At 39.9% G+C, this 23850-nt stretch overlaps 1 protein-coding gene across 2 annotated transcripts in view; it reads right to left on the bottom strand.

Moving 5' to 3' along the window:
• Positions 1–23850, bottom strand: part of RALGAPA2 (Ral GTPase activating protein catalytic alpha subunit 2) — a 176574-nt gene that overhangs the window by 52989 nt on the left and 99735 nt on the right. For both annotated transcript variants that reach the window (XM_026060222.1, XM_026060223.1), the window contains exons 29-36: positions 23589–23657; positions 23281–23418; positions 22546–22729; positions 16504–17275; positions 15941–16012; positions 14801–14924; positions 11777–11932; positions 4495–4653 (exon numbers count right to left, since the gene is read on the bottom strand). In XM_026060222.1, the coding sequence (XP_025916007.1) occupies positions 4495–4653; positions 11777–11932; positions 14801–14924; positions 15941–16012; positions 16504–17275; positions 22546–22729; positions 23281–23418; positions 23589–23657 (1674 nt within the window). The remainder of the gene's footprint in view (positions 1–4494; positions 4654–11776; positions 11933–14800; positions 14925–15940; positions 16013–16503; positions 17276–22545; positions 22730–23280; positions 23419–23588; positions 23658–23850) is intronic.

Here is a 23850-nt window from a genome sequence, read left to right on the forward strand (position 1 = left end):
GAGCTACAAGGTTATTTTACATGCATAAGGGCATTTTATAGAATATTCAACTCTAAACATTAATTTATGATTTATATTAACAAAATTCATCTATGAATTCGAAGTTGATTTTCCATTTTGAGTAGATATTGAGATGTTTTCTATGTTGCATCTCACAACAGGAGACCCTGATTCACTGGCTGAGCAACACAGCATCGGCAGGAGTTTTTGCAAGAAAGTGTTTGTATCAAATATTCCTCCATAAACGCCTTTCCTGGACTTCACTACAGGAAAAAATTGAGCTGATGCAAGATAATCAGGTCTGTGGAAAGTAAAGAAGATGGCAGAAAACTAAAACCTCTCGAAGTCAGTAGCACGTAAACAAAGCTGGGACAGATGCCAACAGGTCTATTCCAGTATACAATGTTCACATGTTAAAACTGTGTTACTTTAGGGTTGCCTTCAGAGGAAACCATCACATAATGTAATTTGATGACATATGGCTCTTCAGAAAAAAGCTGTATTAGGTAAAAAGCCCACACACTTCATAAAAGTGAAAAACATCTGGAATTACACATACACAACAGATTTTGCAATGTCAAAATAAGAACATCTAAATGTTAAAATGTATAATAAATGTTAATATTTACAAGTAGTCAAATATTTACAAACACTCATTTTCCTATCACAAATTCAAAACGAAACAAAAAAACCACCCTAGACAGAAGCTAGCAGCAATCATCAATATTTAAGCTATGGATTTTTTCCACCTGTATAGAGGCTTATCACATAAATAAATACCCTCTATTATTCTTCCGCAACCGCTTGTGGGTGACTGTGACAGTCATTCAATAAATGGACAAAGGGAATAATATAAATCCCTTGCATCTAGGGAATTCTTCTAATTAGAAGTGGCAATGAATTACAGGAGAAATTTGGTTTTAATATAACATCTGCAAATGACAGCTGTCTTTTCCCACAGTTTTTCTGTCATTCCTTTACTTAAAATAATCACCAAAGACCAAAAAATAGATCAGCGTAAAATGCTTCCATAGTGTGGGTTTTGTTCGGTTTTGTTTTCTTTTCTAAACTAATCCTGGATTCTTCTCATGAATTATTGCTCATGTGGCACTGCTCAGTATTGCTTCTCATGTACTACTCTGGGTGTGTGTGTGTGTGCACATACGCTTTTTTTTTTTTTAAATGCTAACATTACTAACTAGCTAGTTTGAACGTTTATATACGTAAAATATATTTAAGGTGTTTATGGGCATATCTGTCCATATATACATACACACCCTCTCTTTAAAAAAAAAAAAAAAAAAAAATTCCAAGGGCACTCTTCAGTAAATTTATCAAAAATATCTCCAAACCATCATCATCGACTGACATTTTAAAGTGAAAAGTTTCATTAATAATAGTTTTCTCTAAGAGTTTAAGAGTCATGCTCCATTCAAACATACTTTTATGTACCGAAAAATGCTTTTTAAACAAAAAAGCGACGGACTTGACGAGCTGCCCCGCAGGGCAGAAGCAGAAGCGCGCGGGGCGCGCGTGCGTGGGCGCTGCTCTCCGCGGGGGGCACCGCGGGCGCTCGGATAAGCGCTCGGATAAGCGTGCCGCCCGGCCGGCTGCTACCGCCGACGATCGGAGGAGGAAGGAAGCAAGGGAAGAGCACCACCATAAAGCCGTACTGCTTATGACTTAGCTCATCTCCCCTGCACGTGTTAAGTGCGGGACTTTCAGAAAGCAGGTGGGAAGCACAGGTTAAGGAAACCTGCTTTTTTCAAGAAGAAAATCGGATTATTTGAAGAAACGCGTCCTAGGGACATGCTTTGCCAGAAATTACGTTTTTCCTCATACAAAGCCAGCATACACCGTCAGATGGAAAAAGAAAAACAACAAAGCTTTAAACGCAGTAAAGGATAGAAGGGACTTTGCATGGAAGCGAACGATTTTGTACTATCAAAGAAAACCAAACATAATCCAAACGGAGCCAGAACCGAGAGTAACGCTTCCCAAATCAGCGTTCATAGCTCAGCTGCGGTTTCAGTGCAGGGGGCTCAAACGCTCCGGAGGTCTGCGCGTGCTTCGCTCCCCCGGATTTCCCCCGGGAGCGAAGGCCCGCTTTCCACCCCGCACAGCCTGCGGCAGGACCCCCGGTTCCCAGGCGGATCCGGCACTACGCCGCCCGCGCTGCCGTCCGCATGGATCCCGCCGCACCGCCGAGGCGGAGAACAAACCGCAGGCGCAGCGGTACGCTCGCCGCTCAGGACTTCTTGCGAGTTGGTATTTTACAGCCGTTCGAAGAAAACGCTGTTTCAAACGGTCGCAAAGGAAATGACGGTAGACTTAAACAGGGATCAATTAAAAAAAAAAAAAATTAAAGAGTAAAGGGCAAATATCCCCTTCCTGAACCACTCCAAATGTCAACGCAAGTTACCCGTGAAACAAAAATTAATATTCGCCACGCTGCAAACACCTGCTTCATTACAATTCCCGCGGAAAAAAAAAAATCATTATTTTTGTTGCAAACAGTAAAAGTAGGCAAGGTTAAATAAACCTTTTGAGTACAAAGCCTTCACTTCTATAGCAAGCAGCACTAGTTAAAAGACTGGGGAATGGGTAAATTATTGTACCAAATGGCTGAGAATTAATCTCTGATGACTAGCTGCAATCTAACGAGGCATCTGTGTCCCAGGGAACCCGCAGCATGTCCCTGGCGGTATGTGCAGCGTGTAGAGTCTGCTTGGCATTCTTTGTCCTCTTTTGCAGGCAGCTTTTCGTCTCATTGTTCCGAATATCCTCATGCATCTGTGACGCGTGGAATGCATTCATCCTAACAGACTTACTATTGTTTTCTCCCAGAAGCTTTGTTGAGCAAAGACTGCATCACGGTTCCTGATAATTATATTGCTTAATTAATCAAGACAAAAAAAATTTGCAAATCATTGCCTGGTTGCCAAGCAGGGAGATAAAAAATGAAAACAATACAAGCTGAAGCAATATAACAAAAGTAACAGCTATCTGATCAGAAATTCTTATATAATGAAGCTATTAATGCTAAATCGGTTAATGTTAACATTGCTCCAGGTGTCTCTACTTAGATGCAAACAAAAAGGCTAACATTATGTATATAAAAGGCCAAATGTTGCCATGGATTCTGTAACCTGATAGAGAGGACAGCCTTTTCATTTGATTAGGGAATGCAATTTAAATACCAGGGACTGAAGCCAAACAACAGACATTTCTCTCTGCAAGCCTCTTTCATTCACCCTGGGGTCAGTAGCTGGTGAACAAAAGGTCAGCCACACTTGCCCTGGAAATGTCTGGATTAATTTTATTACATTGTAATGGTTTGTACTTTAAATGCAAGGATAACACTAAATTTCCAGTTAGCTATTATTCTTGCAGCCCGTCGGGCATTTTTGACTAACATATACGGCGGCATAGCTTTTTTTCGGATTGATTCATAGAATCTTCAAGCATGTTCATAAAGCTAAATTCTGATTTCTCTTACAGAACTCTTTGAGGTCGAGATACATTAAAAGCTCTTTGACATTTTAAGGTAAAAAATTTTTTTACTAAAATTCCTGAGAAGTAAATTGTAGATCTGAAAAATCAAGTTTAAGACAAAAAAAGAAATTATTTCAATTTATTAAAAAAATCAGGTTTCTTACTGAAAATGTCTGCTGGCAAAACTCCAGCTGTTAACCTATAATAGCTGTATCTTTTACAACTCAAAAAGTACGGCATACAGTGATAAATATGTCAGATTTATGCGTTTTCCACAGCTGGTTGCTCTCTTGGACAAATATTGCCTCTCATATGAGGGAAATGGTATTTATCACACTGATGACTTTCATAAAGCATATTTTACCATATTTGTGCACTTACAATGCCAGACCAGCATTTATTAAGCTAGCACTTTTATATACATACATATACAAACACACTTGACGTTCTGCAATGAAAAAAAGCCATTATTTCAAAAAACGTCTAAAATGTAGTTACAAAACATTACCATCAAACTACTCTGATGTCAGGCTGTCCACGGACTACATCATCTCAGTGAGCCAGACCATCACGAGGGCTCAGAAACACGTGAGGTAATGCACAGTGCCATATGTACAACAGTAGCCAAGCCTTATGGGGTGAATTAATAGCAAAGGAGGAACCTAAATCTTTAGTATTTTGCACTGATTGGCTTACATTGGAAATCACAATCATGTTAAACATTGTTCATTGTACAGTAACTTCTATGGGTTTAGAATTTTGAAATGTTTCCCTTAAGCACTAAGCAGTAATACAGTGTGAATTACTTTCTTTTCACATGTAGCAAATAAAATACATCTCACTGCTCAGCATATTTTTAAACCGAGATGGCTAAACTCTGCTTAGTATTTGTTGCAGAAAGGAGGCGAACGCTAAAACAGTCAGTTCTGTTCAAGCAACAGAACTGTTGGTCGCTTGAATAACACGTATGACAGAGCCACTACAGCAGTCAAAACATACCTCTGGTTTCTTCATTATCTCTATGAAAAACATGTGATTCTTCATCGGATAAATAACAATTAGAACATCTCCAAAATCTGTCGGTATAATGCCCCTGCGGTAGTTCCTGGTGTGCTCCGACCAGACGATGTGAACCTCATCATTTCCCAAGTGGCGAAGCTGCAACAGCAAATTGGCTCTTTATTAATCAGAGTGATAACAACAGTTTATGAGGGGTCATGCCTTACAAATTGAATTACAATGCTCAATAGTAGAAATATTTCATTATGGAAAAAGTTAAAATATTGTTTTTCCCTGGTTGCTCATGAAAAGATCAGTTAAATAATTTGCTTCATTCAGAAATGCATTGTTATCTGACGGCTTAATTAAGTAATTAGCAAATTACCCATTAGCACAATATGTAGATGTACATTACCTATAATAATTTAAAGATGGCAATCTGAATTACTAGAGCAAAACATTAACCCAGAGAACATCGTATTTCAGTTAAAATACCATAGCTGTCACAAAAATAAGGAACGCCTTGACTAAGGACGTCGAGAAACTTTCCACTATGAACCGCTATTACTCAGTTTATCATAAAATGAATATTTCCTTGCGGATTCGGAGTCTGGAAATAATTTCTGTTTGAAAACGTAAACAAAATCCCTCGGGACGACACAAATTACAGCAGAATGGGAAATACTGGGGGAATTACTCCTTCATTTTAAGCAGAGTTGCATAAAACGTAGATACATTTTAAATACGACTTGCACAGCAAGTCCCTCCGCAGATCCGTGCGTTTGCTTTGTTAGGGGGGAGCTGGAGGTGATCTAACAGATGGCAGGAAGCATCTGAAAATCACGTACGAGCCGCGCACAATAGCTTCCACGGCAAACTCGAAAGGTAAAGTTTAACCCGCAGGAAGAACGCCAGCCCGAAACAAAGGGGATTTCAGCCCCGCTCAGACCTTAGAAACACCACCTCCGCTTTGGCGCTGCCTTCTCGAAGAACGCGTACAACGGACCTAACGAAGCAGCCCAAGCAGAGACCTGCTTTGTTCATCATCTCGATTTTTCATTAGATAAATAACAACTACATAATCTCCGCAGGCCTCGTATTAGCCTCTATTTATCAAAGCATCTTCCCTCTTCAGAACCAGGTAACATCTTTAAAAGTAAAGGATTTCATCCCTACAAGATCGGGCGGCAAACTGGGCTCTGGCTGTAAGAAAAACCACGGCAAGACCATAAGAATTGTTAAAACCCACCAACTTTGCCAACAGCTTGCACTCTAGCAAAGTAAAATAAAGCTAAGTTCACGGAACGGCTCAAATTCTCAGTTTGTTTTAAATGAAATAAAAGAAAGATGAGGAAGAATTGTATTGTGCTTACACCTATAAAGGAAAGACATTTTTAATTCTGTTTGAAGAAAATACAAACAGTTTCTGAGCTGTCTTATAAAAAATATGGAAACATTAACAATACTACTGCTGGAGCTTCTTAAATGCATAAAAATTAGTATGTATTACTGTTCTCACAGTCATCCTGAATTTTATGCATTTTCTTAATTACTCAGTGAAAGTAAAATAACATCCAAGAAAATATTCATGTTGATAATATCACAGTGCAGACCAATACATACAAAACTAATTAGTAATCTAAGTGTACGATAAAATTCTGATTTCACTGCAATCACTGGCAAATGCCACTGTTTTCAGAGTATCTAGATTTGTATCTGAATAAAGAGATGCACAGCTAGGGGACCTTAAAAATGATCAAAAGTGAGATGTAAAGTTTAGTCTTAAAAAAATAAAAATAATAAAAAAAAATCCTTCCGGCTACAATACTGTGTGCGCAACAGGTCACACGTCCTGCAAACCTCAGCGTTTGGCAAGGCCGCTCCAAATGCAGCCGAAGCTGAGCTCTACTCTCCTATACGAGCCTACGGAAACGCGGGCCCCCTTTACACCAGCTCTATTCGGAGCGGGTCAGCGGTACCGAGCTTGTAAAGAGGCACCCAAAATTTGTGACCTGCAACACAGGTTCCCAACTCGTCGCTGATGCTATAAAAACAGTAATCAAAATATGTCTGGATACATCTTAAAAGATCCTTCTTAATTCACAGTTAATTATTCAGATGACGATCAAATACGTTTCACGCTCAAGAATCCCAAAACACTTCACACCTGTATTACGTACGAGAGAGAACAAAACTCACTAAGCAGGGAGAAGTCAGATCAACAGATGCTTGTTATGCTTGTTTTAGACAGCAGACGACGGCTAAGAGCTGAAAACCTTGCAAACATCACAGCGCGGTAAGAAATTACTGCCTCTGCTGCCATCCACATTACACGGTGATAATGACAGTCTTCCGCGCTCTGAAATGAATCAAGTCATGCATTCTTAATCGTCGCGTTGATAAGGTGTAGGGTTACAGACATAGAGTTGGTCTTAATCAAAAATATTTGTTCTGGAAAGATCCTTTCTTTGATAAAAACCATTATTATAATCTTATCAGTGACAACATGCCAGCTGCTAGTTTCCTTATCACTCATTAAAAATACAAGTTACATGGTAGACCCAAATACCCCGAAGGGTGGAAGCAAGCAAGTTTGGTTATGGGTCCAAGGCAGCGTACACGATGCATATAGGGCAAAAGATTCATGCTATACTCTCCATAGAGAGTATGGGGGGGGGGGAAATCCTCATGAAAATTGCAAAACAGCCAGAGAATAAGATATTAAAAACGAAAACAAACAAACAAAAAAACAAAACCACACACACACAAATACCCTGATTTTTTAAAATTCATTCCTGACTTGAATGATCTCTCTACAAATGTTCAGGGAAGGAAACTCTTGAGACCGTTTGCAATTTCTTCCCCTCCCCAAGCTAGCTGAAAGCATAGTGAATAAAACTAATTCTTGGTCTCGGGCAATTTCACAAACGTGAACGCAACGTGCACGTTTCCACCGGCACGCGCTGGAGCACAGCGATTTCTTGATGTCTCCGCTCGCCCGACCGATAAATACAGCTCGCGGCTCGAAGGAGGCTGCCGCCGGCGCGGCGCGCTCCTCGGCCGCGGATCAAACGCTGCTTTTCCAAGCTTTCCGCGCACCCCGTGGTTCGGTTCGGCTCGGTTCGGTCCGGCTCGCCGCCTCTCCTCGCTCCTTGAGCGAGCGGCTCTGGGCTTCGGCCGCGGCGTGCACCGCACCGCCTGACCTCCTTTCCCCCCCTAATTGCGTTAGGAGGCCAGCTGGCCCCAGAAGGGAGTCGTCTGCTCGCCTGCCGGACCGCCGCTCGCGCCGAGGAACCGCCAGGCCTGCCCCGGCCCATTGTGCGCCCGGCACAACGCTCCCTAAAAATCGGAGCGGCGTTCGCGAGCGGAGGGGCGGCTTCCTGCCCGAGCGGCGCCGATAATGCGCCCCTTTCATCGCCTTCCCCTCCCGCCGCGGCGCTGCCAAGCGGCGCTTGCCGCCGCGCGCCAGCCCTAGGCTATGGGAAGCCTTGTGAGACATAAGCGCAATTATAGTCCTGGAGTCAAATGAATTGGGCAAATCCAATAGCGCAGCTCTGTCCCCACTTTGCAAACCCCTACAGCAGTCAGATTAGCCGCTAAAAATCTAATCTAGCTCGGGCTAACAAATTTCTGCAGCGAAGGAGCAAGAGTTCAGTACGGGGTTGCAGCCAGGTTTCTGAACTGAACAAGTTCTGCTCTGACAATGGGAGAAGATGGAATAAATCACTTAAAAATTTGCAGCTCGTTTTAAAACTGTTAGGCACAATTTAGGCAGAGCAAGAGAGGGGACTGCAGGATGCTGTTACTATGACTGATTTTCATTCTTGCTGCAAGACATCCACATTAAAAAAAAAGTTTGGAACTAATGATGCTGAATCCTACGGCAGCAAAAGATATCAGCTGCATTTTGATTATTTCACTAGAAAATTTTTTTTCAGAGCCAAGTCTTATTTGGAGATTTTTTCTTTTGAATGAGCAATATAATATGCCAGCATATAAAGGAAGACAAACTGCAAATTACAACTGTATTGCACAAAAATAACGGGCCAAATTCATCCTCAGTGGAAGTGCACTTATTCCGGAGAATTTATACCAGAAATGAATTTATCCTCCTGTGTTCAGTAAAAGTAAGGAACCATAACAACATATTTAAGTAGAATTACTGCATCTGCTTAATTCCACAGCCCACAGAATTTATGGCCTGCTGTACGACTTCCTTGGCCAGCAGGTGGTAGGACCTTCTGTTCGGCTCTGGAGCTCGCTAGCCCAGCAAACTGGTAGCGAATTCTTTCTGCCTCTCTGTTGGCAAAAGAAGCAGAGAAGAAACCAGAGAAATGAAATGCAGATTCTACAGATAACGGGTAGCTTAGATCACCGTATCTCAAACAGCAAGCCTACCTGACGGAAGGCCAAGAGACCTCCATCTCATACTGAATGGCAACAGGCTACAAGTCTCTCCTCCCAGTAATACTGTTTTCTAACATCATCGTGTATTTCCGTTGCAGCAAAAAATAAAACGGAGCAGATGCCAAGTGACAACATAGCAATCTACCTTCCCCTACACACTGTTATGAAATAGAAGCATTACTGAAATGAGTAAATATAATTTTTTAAATCATAAGTGACCCACACCTTGACGCACCTCTCCATTAATCTGAGATGAGAACTTAGGTCCGTCATACACTAACTTTTCAGCGAGCACGTGGAACTATTAAAATCCTTTTAATAACGCTGAGTGGCACCAGGATCTGGGAAGCACCATCACCACTGGGTGAACCACGCGCAAAGTCCCATTTGAGCACGACTCTCTTGCGCAGGTGTTGTACCATTCGCCACCGCAATAAAAACAGGCGGCGGAAACGGGCACATTCTCCTTCTGTTTAACACCACACGGCAGTCAGGCACGTGCTTCTTCCGAGCACTCGTGCCAGTTGCGGTCTGCACATGGAAAGGCTGCCAAAATCAACACGGGACGCTCAGAGGGAACCGCGGAGTTTCGCTGCTGAAGCGCCGGTGTATTTGCCTGCAAGTATATGGCCTGCTTGCAGCTGAGATTCACAAGTGACGATTCAAGAAAAGGACACTCCAGACTTTATACGTAGGGTGCTGAGAGCTCTTAAACAACTTACAATATATTTAACGCTGTCTTTAGAAACGGTTTGGATACACACTCGTGCTGAAAACACTGGCTTCAAAATGAGGTCTCCTTCCTCCATCATTGCCAAAGAATCAGAGAACTACCAGTCTTCCAGAATTTTTACAGTGCTTCTGAAGTGCATCCTGCCTCCACTCTCAGCTGCAGTTTTGTACAGTTTATTAAGAAGTATACACTAATTTGCACAGAAATATATGCTAGTTTACAAGAGAGCTGTAGCAAATTAAATAAATAAAACTGTTGTGTACAGATGCATAGAATATTGTGCATTAAAAAGGACCTCTGGAAGTCATCTGGTCCATCTACCCACTTAAAGCGGGCTCCACTCTGAAAATACATTAGGTGGCTCAGCGCCCTGCCCTTCTTTACAGGAATGCAGTTCGATACCTGCAGCATTCCCATTCCAATAGCAGATCTTCCTAAGTTTCAAAGCAACTAATTTGTGGTATTTTCTGTGGATAATACATACTGGAACTGGCCTTGTTTCCTAACCCTTCAAGACTTGGAGACTGCCAGCTAGTAAATGCTTTTGCTTTTTGTTTCTTAAGAAGTTGTCTATGTTTCCTAAAGGCTAAAGCAAATTTAGGGAAGACAATTAAATACAATAAATACAGACTCTCTCAATAGCTATGTTAATCACCAATATGGGTGGGGATTAGGGCTAAGTAAAACAGACTGTTTGCAAACAAAACCCAGGTTTTTTTTCCCCAAGCTCTCTCTGTCAGACTGTGTTCTCTCCATTCCTAGGTGATGTACTACTCAACAGCTAGATGATATTTCACTGCCTTTGCTATACTTCCATAAATAAGACTGGGAAGGCACGATAGCAGTTCTCAAACATGAGCAAAAGGAAGGGAATAGTCTGTTCTCCATATTCCTGTGGTATAAGATAAGAATAGATGGGCTTAAATCGAACACAGGTAAACAAAAGAAGAAATTTTCTCGTGGTACAAGGAGCGAAGCATTGGAATATGTTGCCTAGAGAGGCTGTAAAGCATTCAACATTGGAGTTTTTAACTAGAAGCTTGACAAATATCTGCCAGGAACAACAGAAGTACAGATGAACCTACCTTGGTACAAGGGTGTGGAATATACAGCCTCTCAGCGTGTACCACAGCCTTATTTCTCTATCTTAAAGTACTCAGATTACACTCTTTCGCTCTTGTGTAAATCCCCCAATATGAAGATAATGAGTTGCATGTGTACAGAGAAACCTAACTTTGTTAAGAGACTTTTCTTCTACGACAGAGAGCATAGGGAAAAAAGGGGTTAGCTTTACCACGAAAAGGCTGGGCAAGTTTTCGGGACAGGTAATCGGGAATTCCACCCTTTCAGTTCTAAGAAAAACTTTTTTTTTTTTTTTTTTTTTTTTTTTTTTTTTTTTAAACTAATAGGACAACAAATAAAATTATCTGGCGATACACAGATACTTTTCAGAGTACAACGGTATCATGTAGCAGACTGGATGGCTGTGGTAGCATTATTCATGCACATTAACAATCTACGCAGGACAAGTTGCCAATCCTAATTAAAAAGGAAAGATTTGGTATGCACCTAAAATCTTCTTTGACTCTAAACAGTAGTTGGCAAGCACCATAATCTCAAATCGCTCCTTATTAGGGAAGACAAATAATTAAGTAGTGAAACCAACAAAATTTTGGGCTGAGTTCTGGCCATCTTTGAAGCAGACTCTGTTTGTCAGAATTGTGACTAACTGGATAATAGTTTTAAATATCAGCTGGCTGCTTTTGGTACTATGCTTGTCACTTCTCTTTCTTTCTGTTATCCTCTGGACAATTCGTCTGTAAGGTTTTATCATGCTGCATTTGGTTTTTTTGTTGTACCAAACTACAACGGTTTTGGCAGGCAGACAACATACAAATGGAATTATTGCTAATATTATTACTAATGGTGGTATTTGAGGCTACCATGGAAATGTTAATTGTATTCCAGAATCCAGAATTTAGATGCCATTTAATTCAAATAATCTAGCTGCAGAGCACCATGTGCCACAGAGTAAAGACAGCCTGCTAGGACCATTTAGTACAATCTGTTTTCAGTTTAAACTTTAATCTAAGCGTGAGAAGGCTACATACAATGTTTGGAGATACACAGCAAGTGATTTACCTTTTTGGTCAGTGAATCATCCGAATCCGATGGCATTCTTGTAGACACATGAAAAATGATTTCCACAGTAGAGGTAGCATAATACGGTGCCGTTTGTCCCGTGCTGCCATTACGTTGCAGGCCGCCCATAAAGCCACCGTGTGTTGAAAGATCAACCTGATGGATTAAAAGGTGTAATTAGAAGAAATTAAATAATCATACTTATTTAGGTATCAAGGCTTTAACTGTGAATTTACCACTCCAGAATTCAGCAATCATCTCAGAGAGAAGTCTTCCTACACGGTTTTTGTGATCTTTGCATAAGATTTCAGGACCTGTCAGTTTCCCATTCCTGTATTCGACATTTTTAAAATAAACATCTCTTAACTAGTTACCAAGTGATTATCTAGAAATGGTTATATGACTGTCTGTTTTATCTTTCTACTAGCAACCAGCAGCAAGGAAGCAAAAGAATTCTGCCATGCTAAGCTGCTCTGAGGGCTAAGTGTGGGTTACCAAACCTGCCCAAAGCATATTCAGCGAGAAATGAAGTATGGAGAAAGTATAAACAAACACAAAAACTGCAGAAGAAATTGAAAATTTATACAAAAAGAAAAAACATGGAAGAAATTATTCTAAAACATTACTGGGAAGAAATGCCTCCCTGAAGAAGAACCTGTGTCCAAAAGCTTGTCTGTTTTCCCAGCTACCCCAGTCTAACTGGAGATGCGACCTCTCCCTGAAAACCTTGCTTCACTTATACTCATACATCATTACACGTGAAACAGAGCTACCATGCATTTCCAAAAACGTGAATGTCCATGTCTCAACAGTGCAAAGAAAAGACAAACTTTCCTGCCCTCTGCACAACAGTCTTGGGGTTGGGTATGTGGTCTGACCACATGAAGAGGTAAGGGCAGCTAAAATTGTGGCGACAGAGTATTCGTCTTCTACAGCTTCTAACAACCCAGAAAGCAGAAACGGCGACTGCAGCTCCACTCGTCCATCAGAAACAGGAAGGATTTGTAACAATGGTGACAACAAATCATATTATACGGGACTGCGTGTTGTGCATGCCAAGCTAGTGACAGCAAACAAGGGAATCAGGAAGAACAACACAGTGCTGCCTATCTTTCCTGCTCGACAGGTGCCTAAAACTTGCAAAAGGTGGTACTGGAAAGTAGTATTTCCAAAGGTGATAGGCACTTAAAAAAAAAAAAAAAAAAACCCAAAAAACTGAAAACCATCACCATCAAAGAAACAATGCTCTAAAAATTAACTACTTCACGCCCCCTCCGCTACTGCTTGATGAACAAACGGTCTAATGACTTTCTAGGCAGGGGATTTTTAAAACTTGACTCAGTTTCCTCCTCACATTAAAGATACCCAACAGTCTCCACTATTTTAAAGGAAGAGAAAGACAGGAGGATTCTTTCTTCGGTCAGTCTGGCAAAGACTCTTGAGCCCTTTGCCAGGGGACAGCTTGGTCATCACAGCAGTCTGATGAAAAGCTCAACAAAAACCCTCACAAACTTTCTTCTTCTCTTGGCTGAACCAATGGTGGCTAGAAAAAAACTGACCAAAAGGCAGAGAATCGTGAAGACTTAAGGAGAAAAAGTACAGGGCATATAAGATCAGCAATGGTTTCAGCGATGTTAAGATGTGGAAAAAGAAGAAAAACAGGACTCTTGACTTGTTTAAAATCCTACAGTCCTGGGACATCACCCTCAAAAGAGATAATTACAATTTTTCTCTTTCCACAGAAGAAAAGGATGAATTACTCTTGATTTCTCAAGTTCCTATTCCAGAATTGCTTATGTAAGTGACCACAATCATCTCTTCTTCCACCACTGTCCTCTGCTGTGGGTCACTGTTTAAAAAGAAACCCAGACCAAACCACTGACTTCTTCTGAATGCCATCCTGGAAAACCAGGACCAAGGCTGCCAGGCAGTTAGGTCAAAACAAGCAGCTATGTGCCGTGTGGTAGCTGAGATGAATGACGCTGAGTGGTCACAGTGGTTCACACGATCCGAAGGACACACTTAACACATCTCCAAGATGTTACATCCAGGACACCTTCTGGACTACTGGAAGGGTCAGCTAGCCCATAGGAGCCTGACCTGAAGAGAGCGTTTGCGGAAGCGAGCCAGCAATTCGCCGTGCGTCAGCAGCTGTAACGCACGAGTCCTCTGAGCGCTCCGGCCCCCAGAGCTCCGAGCTGAATCCTCCCAGGATTCAAGGTCTGATCCCTGAGCGCTTCTCGATTCCAGGCACTTAGAAACCTACCTTGCCTCAGTGATATCTGAACTGGCACCACAACTGTTGGATTTTACTACAGATTACTCATGGGCTTCTAGTAAGGGTTAATTTCTTCAGTATCTGTTCCTAGAACCTGGCCTAGATAAGGACATTTTCTAGATAAAGATGCATAAAATGTTTCAGAACAAAGGAAAACTTAAAAGCAGAGAGATGAACTTGTTCTGCTGAACTCAAACTAGTCTTTCCTAATTAATTATTTTGCTTTCCCATTTCTACCAGCTAACAGAAACCTAAAATAACCTACAGTGTATCCTAACTTACAGGAAACAGGTGAAAACTCTCAATGTTTTGCAACCTGCTAATTGTAACACCCAATATTTACAGTAATTGATTTAATGATCAAAAATTCTCGGGTTCTTTTTTCATGTTATGATGAAAAACAGAAGTGCAGCTTCCTACTAAAACACTGAAATTCTGAAGCGCACTCTGATGGCACACATGTAAACTAAACTTGCTTGAAAAAGGCTTTCGCCTTCCTTATATGCAGTTTTCTAAAATATTTCGCTGGATTTATAGAATTCTGCTAAATAAAGTGATCTTTTAAGAACAGTATTGCAAAATTTTAATTAGTATGTATTAAAATTTATGCTGTTTTTGAGAATTAAAAATAAATGCAGTAATATATGCAATTTCTTTTCCATGTACCTATTTTAACTGACTTCTGTTGATTTTCATAGGTCTTCCAATTAAACATGTTAAAGTTTGCCTAAATCTACGACTATTACCTCCCAGCCCAGGCCAGCAACAAAGTCTTCATAGGCCTGGCTTCCCCTGGCGTTGGACAGTATGGAGCACTTGTCTTCCTGTCCTTCTGCAATGTAAAACACTGCAATCTTGTGAGTTTCGCGGCTGTAATCGGATATAACACGAAACGACAGTTAAAAAGGAGTTCTGGCTCAAAATTAGTTTTTTAAAATCATCTGCACTCTGAAGAATACGAACAAGCGATTGTGTTTTACTCTAGGTGTCAGCTCCTTTTATGAACGCAGATACACCACTCGACTTCAGTCAGAGAAATACATTTTCACCATTTTTTTCCCCAGGATCACACTTCAGAGACACCACAGTTCGGAGAGCTGAGCAGATTCTCCTCTTTCTGGGCATCAGCACAGGAATTGATTACCAAGTTCCAATTACAAGATTAATCACCTACATCTGTGCAACCTCACTGAGGACAATAAGATTGCACAGGTGTTAATGAGAGCATTATTTGACCTGCAGAATTTTAATTACGGGGTGATGATATACAAGAAAGAAAAGACATTTATTGACTTTGAGAGCCTAGGTTGAGTTTCACAAGGCTTACAGCTACAGTTGGCTTGTTTGAATACAAGCGGAGTGGATTTGATATGAAAATTGTTGGGATACAAGAAAAACAGAACGCTATAACGCTGCAGACGGTTTTCAAATAGCTATATGCCAAGAAATGAAAAATAAAACACAATATTCAGAACTCTATTCTGCCACTAGCCAGTTGTAAAGAAATGGATTTGAGATTCTCCTTTAAAGTATTGCTCCTGACACAGGGGTCATTCTGAAGAAAATATTCTTTTGTGTGAATCTAGGCAAGATAATCAACATTTTTGCAACTTCTTCCCTCCCCTCTCAACTAAAGACATGAGCAGGAAATAGGCTGTTGTGTATTACTGTTTCTGTTACTTATTTTGAATTCTGTATACAGTGCCAGAGAAAATAGCTTGTCCATTCTAGCTCCAGAACTGTCTAGAAGCAAACAAACCATTTTCATACAAATATTTGTACTGCTATCACATGTAATTTCTATTAATTTTTGGTTTGGTGATGTACTTGTTCCTTCTTTGGAAAAGCTGACCTTATCAATACTGCGCTTAGAAAACATTACCCACCATTGACGGGAATCCAGATTTTTCAGTTCTCTCAATAATTTTGAATTTTTCTTAAGAAGATGAAAACTTTTTCTATAAATTAAAAAAAAAAAAGATTTAAAGGACAATGCATCACAGTATATAGTATCTTATTGTTCATATACCTAAGAGAAGGGAATCATAAATGCAAATATAAAATTTTACTTTTATTATAAATATTCTGAAAAAGTCTAAAATAATCACTGAAACAGCTACATGTTAAAGGTTAAAACTATGCTCTTTCTGACTACTAACCAACTACATAATTCTTGCTCTTTCTTAAGTGTGTTTGGGGGGGGGGGGGGTTGAAGTGAGAGAAGTTTTGCAATTTTCTCTGAAAATAATCAGATTGAGTGTATTCTAGACCCATGAATACTTCACAGAGAATTTCAGGCTAACAAGGTCTTGCTTAGATAATTGTAAGTCACAAGAGCAGTGACACAGCATGACAGCAAAAAAATAAATCCTTGTTTTTTGTTTTTGTTTTTCGAAATCAGAAGTAGCAACAGTACTGTAAACATCTGTTCAGAAACATCTGTTCTTACCTTCTATCCCAAGAATTCATTCCCAAGTCATTTAGCAACAGCCTACAAAAATAAAATGATGCTTGGGGTTCAGCAGGGCATGGCTGTTCTTGATGGGCTACCTTCATACCAAAGTCAGAACTGCATTTAAATATATACTCTTTTTCCTGGGCACTCTGCCTTATTAGGGCTTCAGTGATTTCCTTTTCTTGATCATAGCTCATACCAAATGGTGGTGGCGATGGGTCATTTAGCTTTCGCTGGGGATGTAAAAGGCATTCGGGGCTAGAGTTACCAATTTTTTCCAGCAATCTGTCAAGAGCATCTTCTCCTTCCTCCGCCTGAGAAATGTCTTTTGAGGAATTAAATTGCTGCTCAGGATGGCCTGCAGTCACAAATGAGTTTGTTCCACTTTGCCGTGGAAGACAGCCCTCCAAAGGTCCATATAATATTCTGCCATCCCATGAGTATTTCCCTGAGATATCTCTGACAATTACTCTTACATCTGAGGGGGCTACTGCTGGCTCAGTATCTGCTTTTTTTTCTGCAGGAATTTGAAGGTAAGACAGAAGAGTACTGTCATTAAACACAAATAATTGCAGGTTTGGACTTCTGAAGACTTCTGGAGACAGCTCAGAAGATTCCACATAAGAGTTGTCATGATTCTCACTAAGAAGACTGTGAAGAATTGCAGGACCTCCACTGAGGGGATAGTGGCTTAAGTGGTTTACGAGATGCGTCATAACCATCCGCGCAGTTAAGGGTATTAGTTCTAAGCTTCTTCTTCTTTTTTCTAAAACAATCAATAAAAAGATAATAAATAAACAGGAGGAGCAAGAGGTAATTAAAAGGAGCATCTGCAAGTTTCTGTTACATTTTAGAAGCTTGCCTTAATTTTCTTTCAAATCGTTCCTCTTCAAGAAATGATTTACAATAATTTTCCAATACGTTTTTACCTTTCACGCATTTTTATTTTATTTTACCACTTGTCCTTCGAAATTTAGCTTACAGCGACAGCCAGGCAAGCAGTAACAGTTCCTGACCCTGACTGCTTTGTCAGCAGCCCAACGCTGCAGTGCTGCTTTAGTTAGTTATAAGCTGCAGAAGATTGCTCGCGAAGATACAATAATCACACCCACCCCAGCCCTCCCAAAAGAGGAAGCTTAACAAAGCGTCTTAAAGAGACAAAGTGTCATCTAAGAAACCTGGAGGCACTCGTCGAACGAACATGAAACACATGGCGAATAGGCCAGGTTCCACGTCAAGAGCCTTGTTTTCTACCAGGAACAAAGCACGGTGCTGAGGCTAGACACGCTCTGGTAGCGTTCTGGGGGGGGAAAGCCCTTGGACAACCCTTCTGCACAAGTACCTGTGAGATAGGATGAAGGTAGGATCTTTGCAAACTCCAGGTCAAGAACATACAAGCCTCTGACAGACATTCTATTTATATATATTTTTTAAATGTGATCTTTTTATATATATGTGTGTGTGTGTGTGTGCAGATAGAGAAATATATATTTTATATATATATATATATAAAAATATATATATATAAAATATCCATGCAAAGTACAATACGTGTTTTAAACCCATCCCTTTCAATCAATACAGTGGACTGGCATTAGATGACTTTAGAACAAAACCTTCTCCTTTTCCTCATTCTTTCGGAAGATACGCAGCATTCCTTTGTCCTCTCTGAAGGACTGGTCAGCAAACCTGGCAAAAGAAACTAAGGCAACTGGGGAGCCACGCAGCTTTTTTGTGCTCTGTCCCCAAACGTAGGTGCTAGGGGGAGAGGCATGTGCAAGTTCTGACAAGCACTGCTTCATCAGACCTCCCAAGCTGCATTCCTACCGCTGGAAAGACGTAGCAGTCACTTCGATCACTTATATCAATACAGAAGGACAAGAAAAAGCAGCAATGTTTAAAAAAAATAAATATATATCATCAACATACACTGAGTGTGTTCTTTGTGCTCCATCACTACTTAGGCAGTGTATTAGTTACAAAGTAACTTCAGAAATTACAGACTTTTTTGTTAATTATCTGGGAATGCTGTCTCCTAAAAGGTACGGCTTACATTTTGAAAATACTTATTTTGTATCTCTAAACAAAGGAACGCTTTGCATTCCCGATAAAACCCACAGGCTGCGCCTCGAGAAGCCGGCTACGACGGTTAGGCTCCGGTCACAGCAAGCTGTAAGAACCTCAGCTTCTCGGAGACGTCGCTGTTTGCAGGCTGCGAAACGTTTCGGGAGGGACTTGCCGCTTCGCGCCGCGCTCGGCTTCTGGGCGTCTGTCCTCGAGGCAACGCCAAGCACTGAACGCCCTCGTGCAAGGCGCCTCCTTCCCCTGTCTAGCTCTCCCATTACACCTTACACACCAAACCTTAGGTTCATTCCAAGAAGATCGGATTTTGAGGCCTCGCAGGCAGGAAAATGGGGGTTATTTCCTCGTATAACTGCTGCCCCAAAGACCCCCAGCATCACTTGCAATGACATTTTACTGCTGCAGTTGTTCTGTTTTCTGGGATTCGTTTGGGCCGCCTTTTCTAATTTAAAACGCATTTAACAAAGACGACATACTTGATATAAAATTAGAAGACTGGGTATTCTCTTGTTATCTACAAAGTAAAACAAATACATTTTTTGAAGACTTAATTACTTAGGTGGTGCGTAAGTACCTGAAATACTTCCGTTTCAATCTCAACGTTATAATAGGATACAAATGCCTGTAAAACTCAGTCGAACCAGGTTTGTGAGAACAGTTGGATTTCTATAACATGCTTCATACCTCATGACAAAAGACAAAAAGCTCAAAATACTGCTTAACGACTTTGAAACAGAAGCATGACCAAAACTAGAAACAACTAAACCACCATGCGTGTGAAACCTGGTACTCTGAGCGATGTTATTAAGTTTTGAATAGCGGCCTACTAATTTTGTTAGGTAACTGGCTCAGATGATTAAGTTTTCTATTTTCTTCTTGCCCTCTTAATACAATATGAAGAAGTACATACAGTACTATATACAGGTTCTGTATATAATGCCTGATGTCACTATAGCTTCATCTGTCAGCTTACATTATTTCTTAACTACAGTATTTCCACAGTCGTGACTACAGCAGTGATAACGAGACGGAAAGGCATAAGAGCAAGAAGAGATGCAACTAAAGTTCTCAATCGTCTTTAACACTCATTTGAGAACAGTATCATGGTTAAATTGATTGTAACAGGCAGGAAGAGACTTTCTGGATCCACCAAAGACATTGCCTTCATACCACAGGCAAATGTATCACAATTACTTTCATAAATTGATTGTGCTGCCAACCACATTTCGCTCCACTTCTCCTACTGGAATGTTACTCTAGAGTTACACTGCTTTCATAGTTAGAAACCTTATAATTTCCAGTCTAACTTTGTTCAGATTCAGTTTGTACCCATTCTTCTTCAGTTTACATTTTCTTCCTCTTTCCTTGGTATTTATACCTCCTAATATGCTTTTAAACTGCAGGTATATCCCTTTTCAGGCTTCATTTTGCTAGGCCCCCAAAAACCAAATGTTTTTAGTCTCTTCTCGTAAAAAAGGCTCTCTGTGCTTTTCCTAAATCTTTCTCGAAAACAAGCAAAACAAAGAACTTGTAGGGCACTAACATATCCAAGATGAGAAACAGCTTGTTCTGCCTAAAATGACAAATGTATCTGACACGTACCTTCATCTTTCTGCTTTTCACAAAATGTACCCACTCAACAAGAAATCCGTGCAGAATAGGTCTTAATGTTTCTAACCTTTTTGTTAAAACTAATGTACAAAAAAAGAAAACAAGATGTAGGGCTGAATAATGGTACAGTACCACAGAAAATACTATTTCAAAGCATCACTGCAAGTCCAACATTAGCTTGCACTTCTTCATATTGCATCCATATTTTTGATTCTTTTTAAAAAATATATTTATGCATACTAACACATAAAATTATTCAAAACGTATGGAATTCACAATTGAACGGCCTTTGTTTCAAAGGCTAGTGTTAAAAAGTGTTTGAAATAAAGATGTTCACTAAGAAAAATCACAATTACCCTATATACGAGGAGGCATACTTTTAAGCTGATTTTAAAGTTAGTAACATGAGGTACCTAGATCTAAATAATCTCTTTCTACTTTGAAACACGGTGGCAGCTACACATCTCTCACCTAGAAACTTCACTTCACTAACACCTTCATTGGGGTTTTTATTTAACACAGCCCTGTACAACCAGAGACCGCTTCTGCTCCAAACTGGATTTCCCTGACCGGCTCTGCACCCTGGACTCTCCATTTCATCTGGCTGTACATCAGTTTGCTGACCCGTCTCTCACTCCTTCTCGTGTTTAGCTTAAGATCTTGGTTAGAAGTTCAAATTTTGCCCTTACCTCTTCACAATCCTACCTGAAATCAACAGGAATAACATATTTAAACAGCTGCAGAATTTGGTCCAAATCCTACATTTCCATCTCAATTCACTTACAACTGGTAAACTCTCTATGACAGTGAAGTCATTTCTACTAAAAGATTCAAAAAGGACAGCTGCACATTTCTGAAAGAAGTTTGATTTGGGGTTCATCTTATTTGTTGAAATTTAATTCTATATACTGGATTATAAATAGTACCACAAACAAAAATGGCTTTTCAGTCTATCCTGTCTCCAGACAACTGTCTCACTACGAAGCACCATGGTGTCATCTCCTCCTGGTTTTATCCAAAAGAGCAACGTTGGCAACAAATTCTAATATTCTGTTACAGTGGCAACTGAAATTCATTAGAAAAACAAACCAAACAAAAAAATACAGCAATCCGCAAAACCAGGATAAAAGTTATCAATAAAGTTTCCTCTATCATAGGATTTGATCATTTAATGTCAAAATAATGAGCAAATGCCAATGAAAATTGAATATCAATAAATGGGGCTTTTTGAAAGTTATTTCACACTGATCAACATTTAAAAACAGCATTTTAGGAAAAAAACAGTAAAGAAAAAGGAAAAATGGTATATGTTTAGATGTCAAGTACTGCATGCATTGGGAAAAGCAAGAAAAATATGATTACCATGTCTAGACCAATTTATGTGAATGTTCACTGAAAAGAGCTGACCACTAAAGAAAAAATAATTGTTCTTGTTCCGATTCTTAAAAATGGGATTTATTTTTGTTGGACTGAATTCTTATACTGCATTAAGTTCAACTGATTAAATTACCAATTCTACTTTGCACAGATATTCTTATAAGCTAAAGAATTCCATACCACATTTTCTGTATGTAGTAATGGCTTTAAGAGTTTTTTGGTTGCTTTATCAAGCAGCAAAGTCTTTGGATAGTGGCAGGACTCTGTAAAAGATGTGGATCTCAGATTTCAATTCCTCAGACAGATTTGAGTTTAGGTAATCTCAGAATTTTGTTGCAATTTACTCCAGAACAGATTGGGAAAAATCACCTTTTCTTTGATAATTCACTAAGCAGGAATGATTAGCTTACCAAGTACATACAAAATTCATTATCCCAATACTACAGATAGAATCACATGGGATATAATGGAATTAGTTCTTCTATAGGGAGAAAAGTCCATTCTTGCTCTTTGAGCTGAGGACAGCTGAGAATAAACATTCTTTCCCCTTAATTCAGTACACCGACATTCTCTGGAGCTCACGCAACAGCAGAAACCCTTCTAACTAGCCTTTTTGTGGCAAAGTTTCACTGACAAAACACAAAAGATTCATTAATATCTTGTTTAGCTGATTTTTACTCTAATTTGTACAAAAACAAAGTGCATCAAGAACCATTTAAAACTTCTAGTAACTTACAGGTTTCCCATCTAAACGCGGTACATCTATCTAGATTCCTTGAACCTCTGCCAAGAACATTTTTAACTGTTTCCGTATCCTCCCACCCCAGTTTTCAAGGACTAATTGTTACTTATGTGCAGTAAGGACAAGCACGTTTCCAAGCAAGAGAAGTTACTTAGAAAGTTTTATTTCCTAGTTGCCAAAGGCTGACATGCCGGTTCTCACGCTTTCTTTGCGAAATTTCTTACCCTCAGCAACAGTGAGCAGGTTGCCCAAATCCGTGGAAGAATGGCACTGGGCGGGCTCACAGTTCCTGACGTTCCCCAGTGGCAGAAACGGATCATAGTCACCAGAGGAGAGATCTGCAAGACTCAGTACGTAATGGCTTTGCTGAGTATAGGTACTGGAACCGTTAACGCAACAGTGCAAAACCTATGAGTAGAAGAACACGAGACTGAAAAAGCAATGAAGTGCACATTAAAGTATCAACCTAAACACAGTCAATGACGAGTGATCTACCACAATTTTAAACTATGAAAGCCAGCATATGCTACAAATAACATTTATATCTAAATTCAACATTTTAAAATAACACTCGCCCTCAGGATGTATTTTGTGCTTTAACAGATCAAACTTCATCTCATCCCACTCCAAACAACTCAACTATTTCTGCAAAGATTATATTCCTGACTTGTTCTGAGCACATTACCTTCCTCTTTTCACCCTCCTGTGCTCCACATCTCTACCTCAAACTGCTTTTCTTCCAAAGATTCTTCACACTAATCTTAGCTTCTTATAACAATAACTACCATACTCTTAACATTTTAAATTCTTAACTTCTCATCTGAGAATTCAATGCTCATGATTCTCTATAGCTTCCTAAAAATGCTTCTGTTCCTAACAGGGTCTGAGAAATGCACATCTTAAAACATCTAGACTTATAATAAATTAAATAATAAATTGTGTTCGTTTGTTGTACTCACTCTGTAAATATAGTCCAGTAAAGGAGCTTTGGAGGTATGTTGGTCTTCAAGAGCACCAGCAGACACTGGCTCTAGTAACGTTTTCATTGGTAACGCCATACACCAATCCAACAAGCAAAGTAACAATGAAACTATAAACTAAACAGAAACATGTAATACAATATTTAGGCAGAATCCAACAAATTCACTAAAATCTTAAGGTGTGAATTTGAAAGTTTAAAATAAGACTTAGGACTAAGCCATTTCATTTAATAACTCGTTCAAACAGCAAAACCAAACAATAGATACTGTTCTTTTAAGTCACATACCTTTTTATCTGCTTCCACAGAGGAATATTCAGCACTTGGCAAAAGAAATGCAATAGTGGCCACAAGGATCTGCAGGAAAATAAAAAAACAAAATTCCAGGAAGACATTTAAACTTCTTTCGCTATAAAGAGAGAGCATGCACTTCATTTGACCAGGATATGAAAAGCGCTAAATCCTCTAAAGGGCATCTAACTGTCCTGGGACTCAATGTCCAAGCCAACCTAAAAGCTTCCCTAAGCATTTTGGGAATACATCAATACAA

The sequence above is a fragment of the Apteryx rowi genome, unplaced genomic scaffold (genome assembly GCF_003343035.1).
Source record: "Apteryx rowi isolate R43461 unplaced genomic scaffold, aptRow1 scaffold_167, whole genome shotgun sequence".
Lineage (NCBI taxonomy): Eukaryota > Metazoa > Chordata > Aves > Apterygiformes > Apterygidae > Apteryx > Apteryx rowi.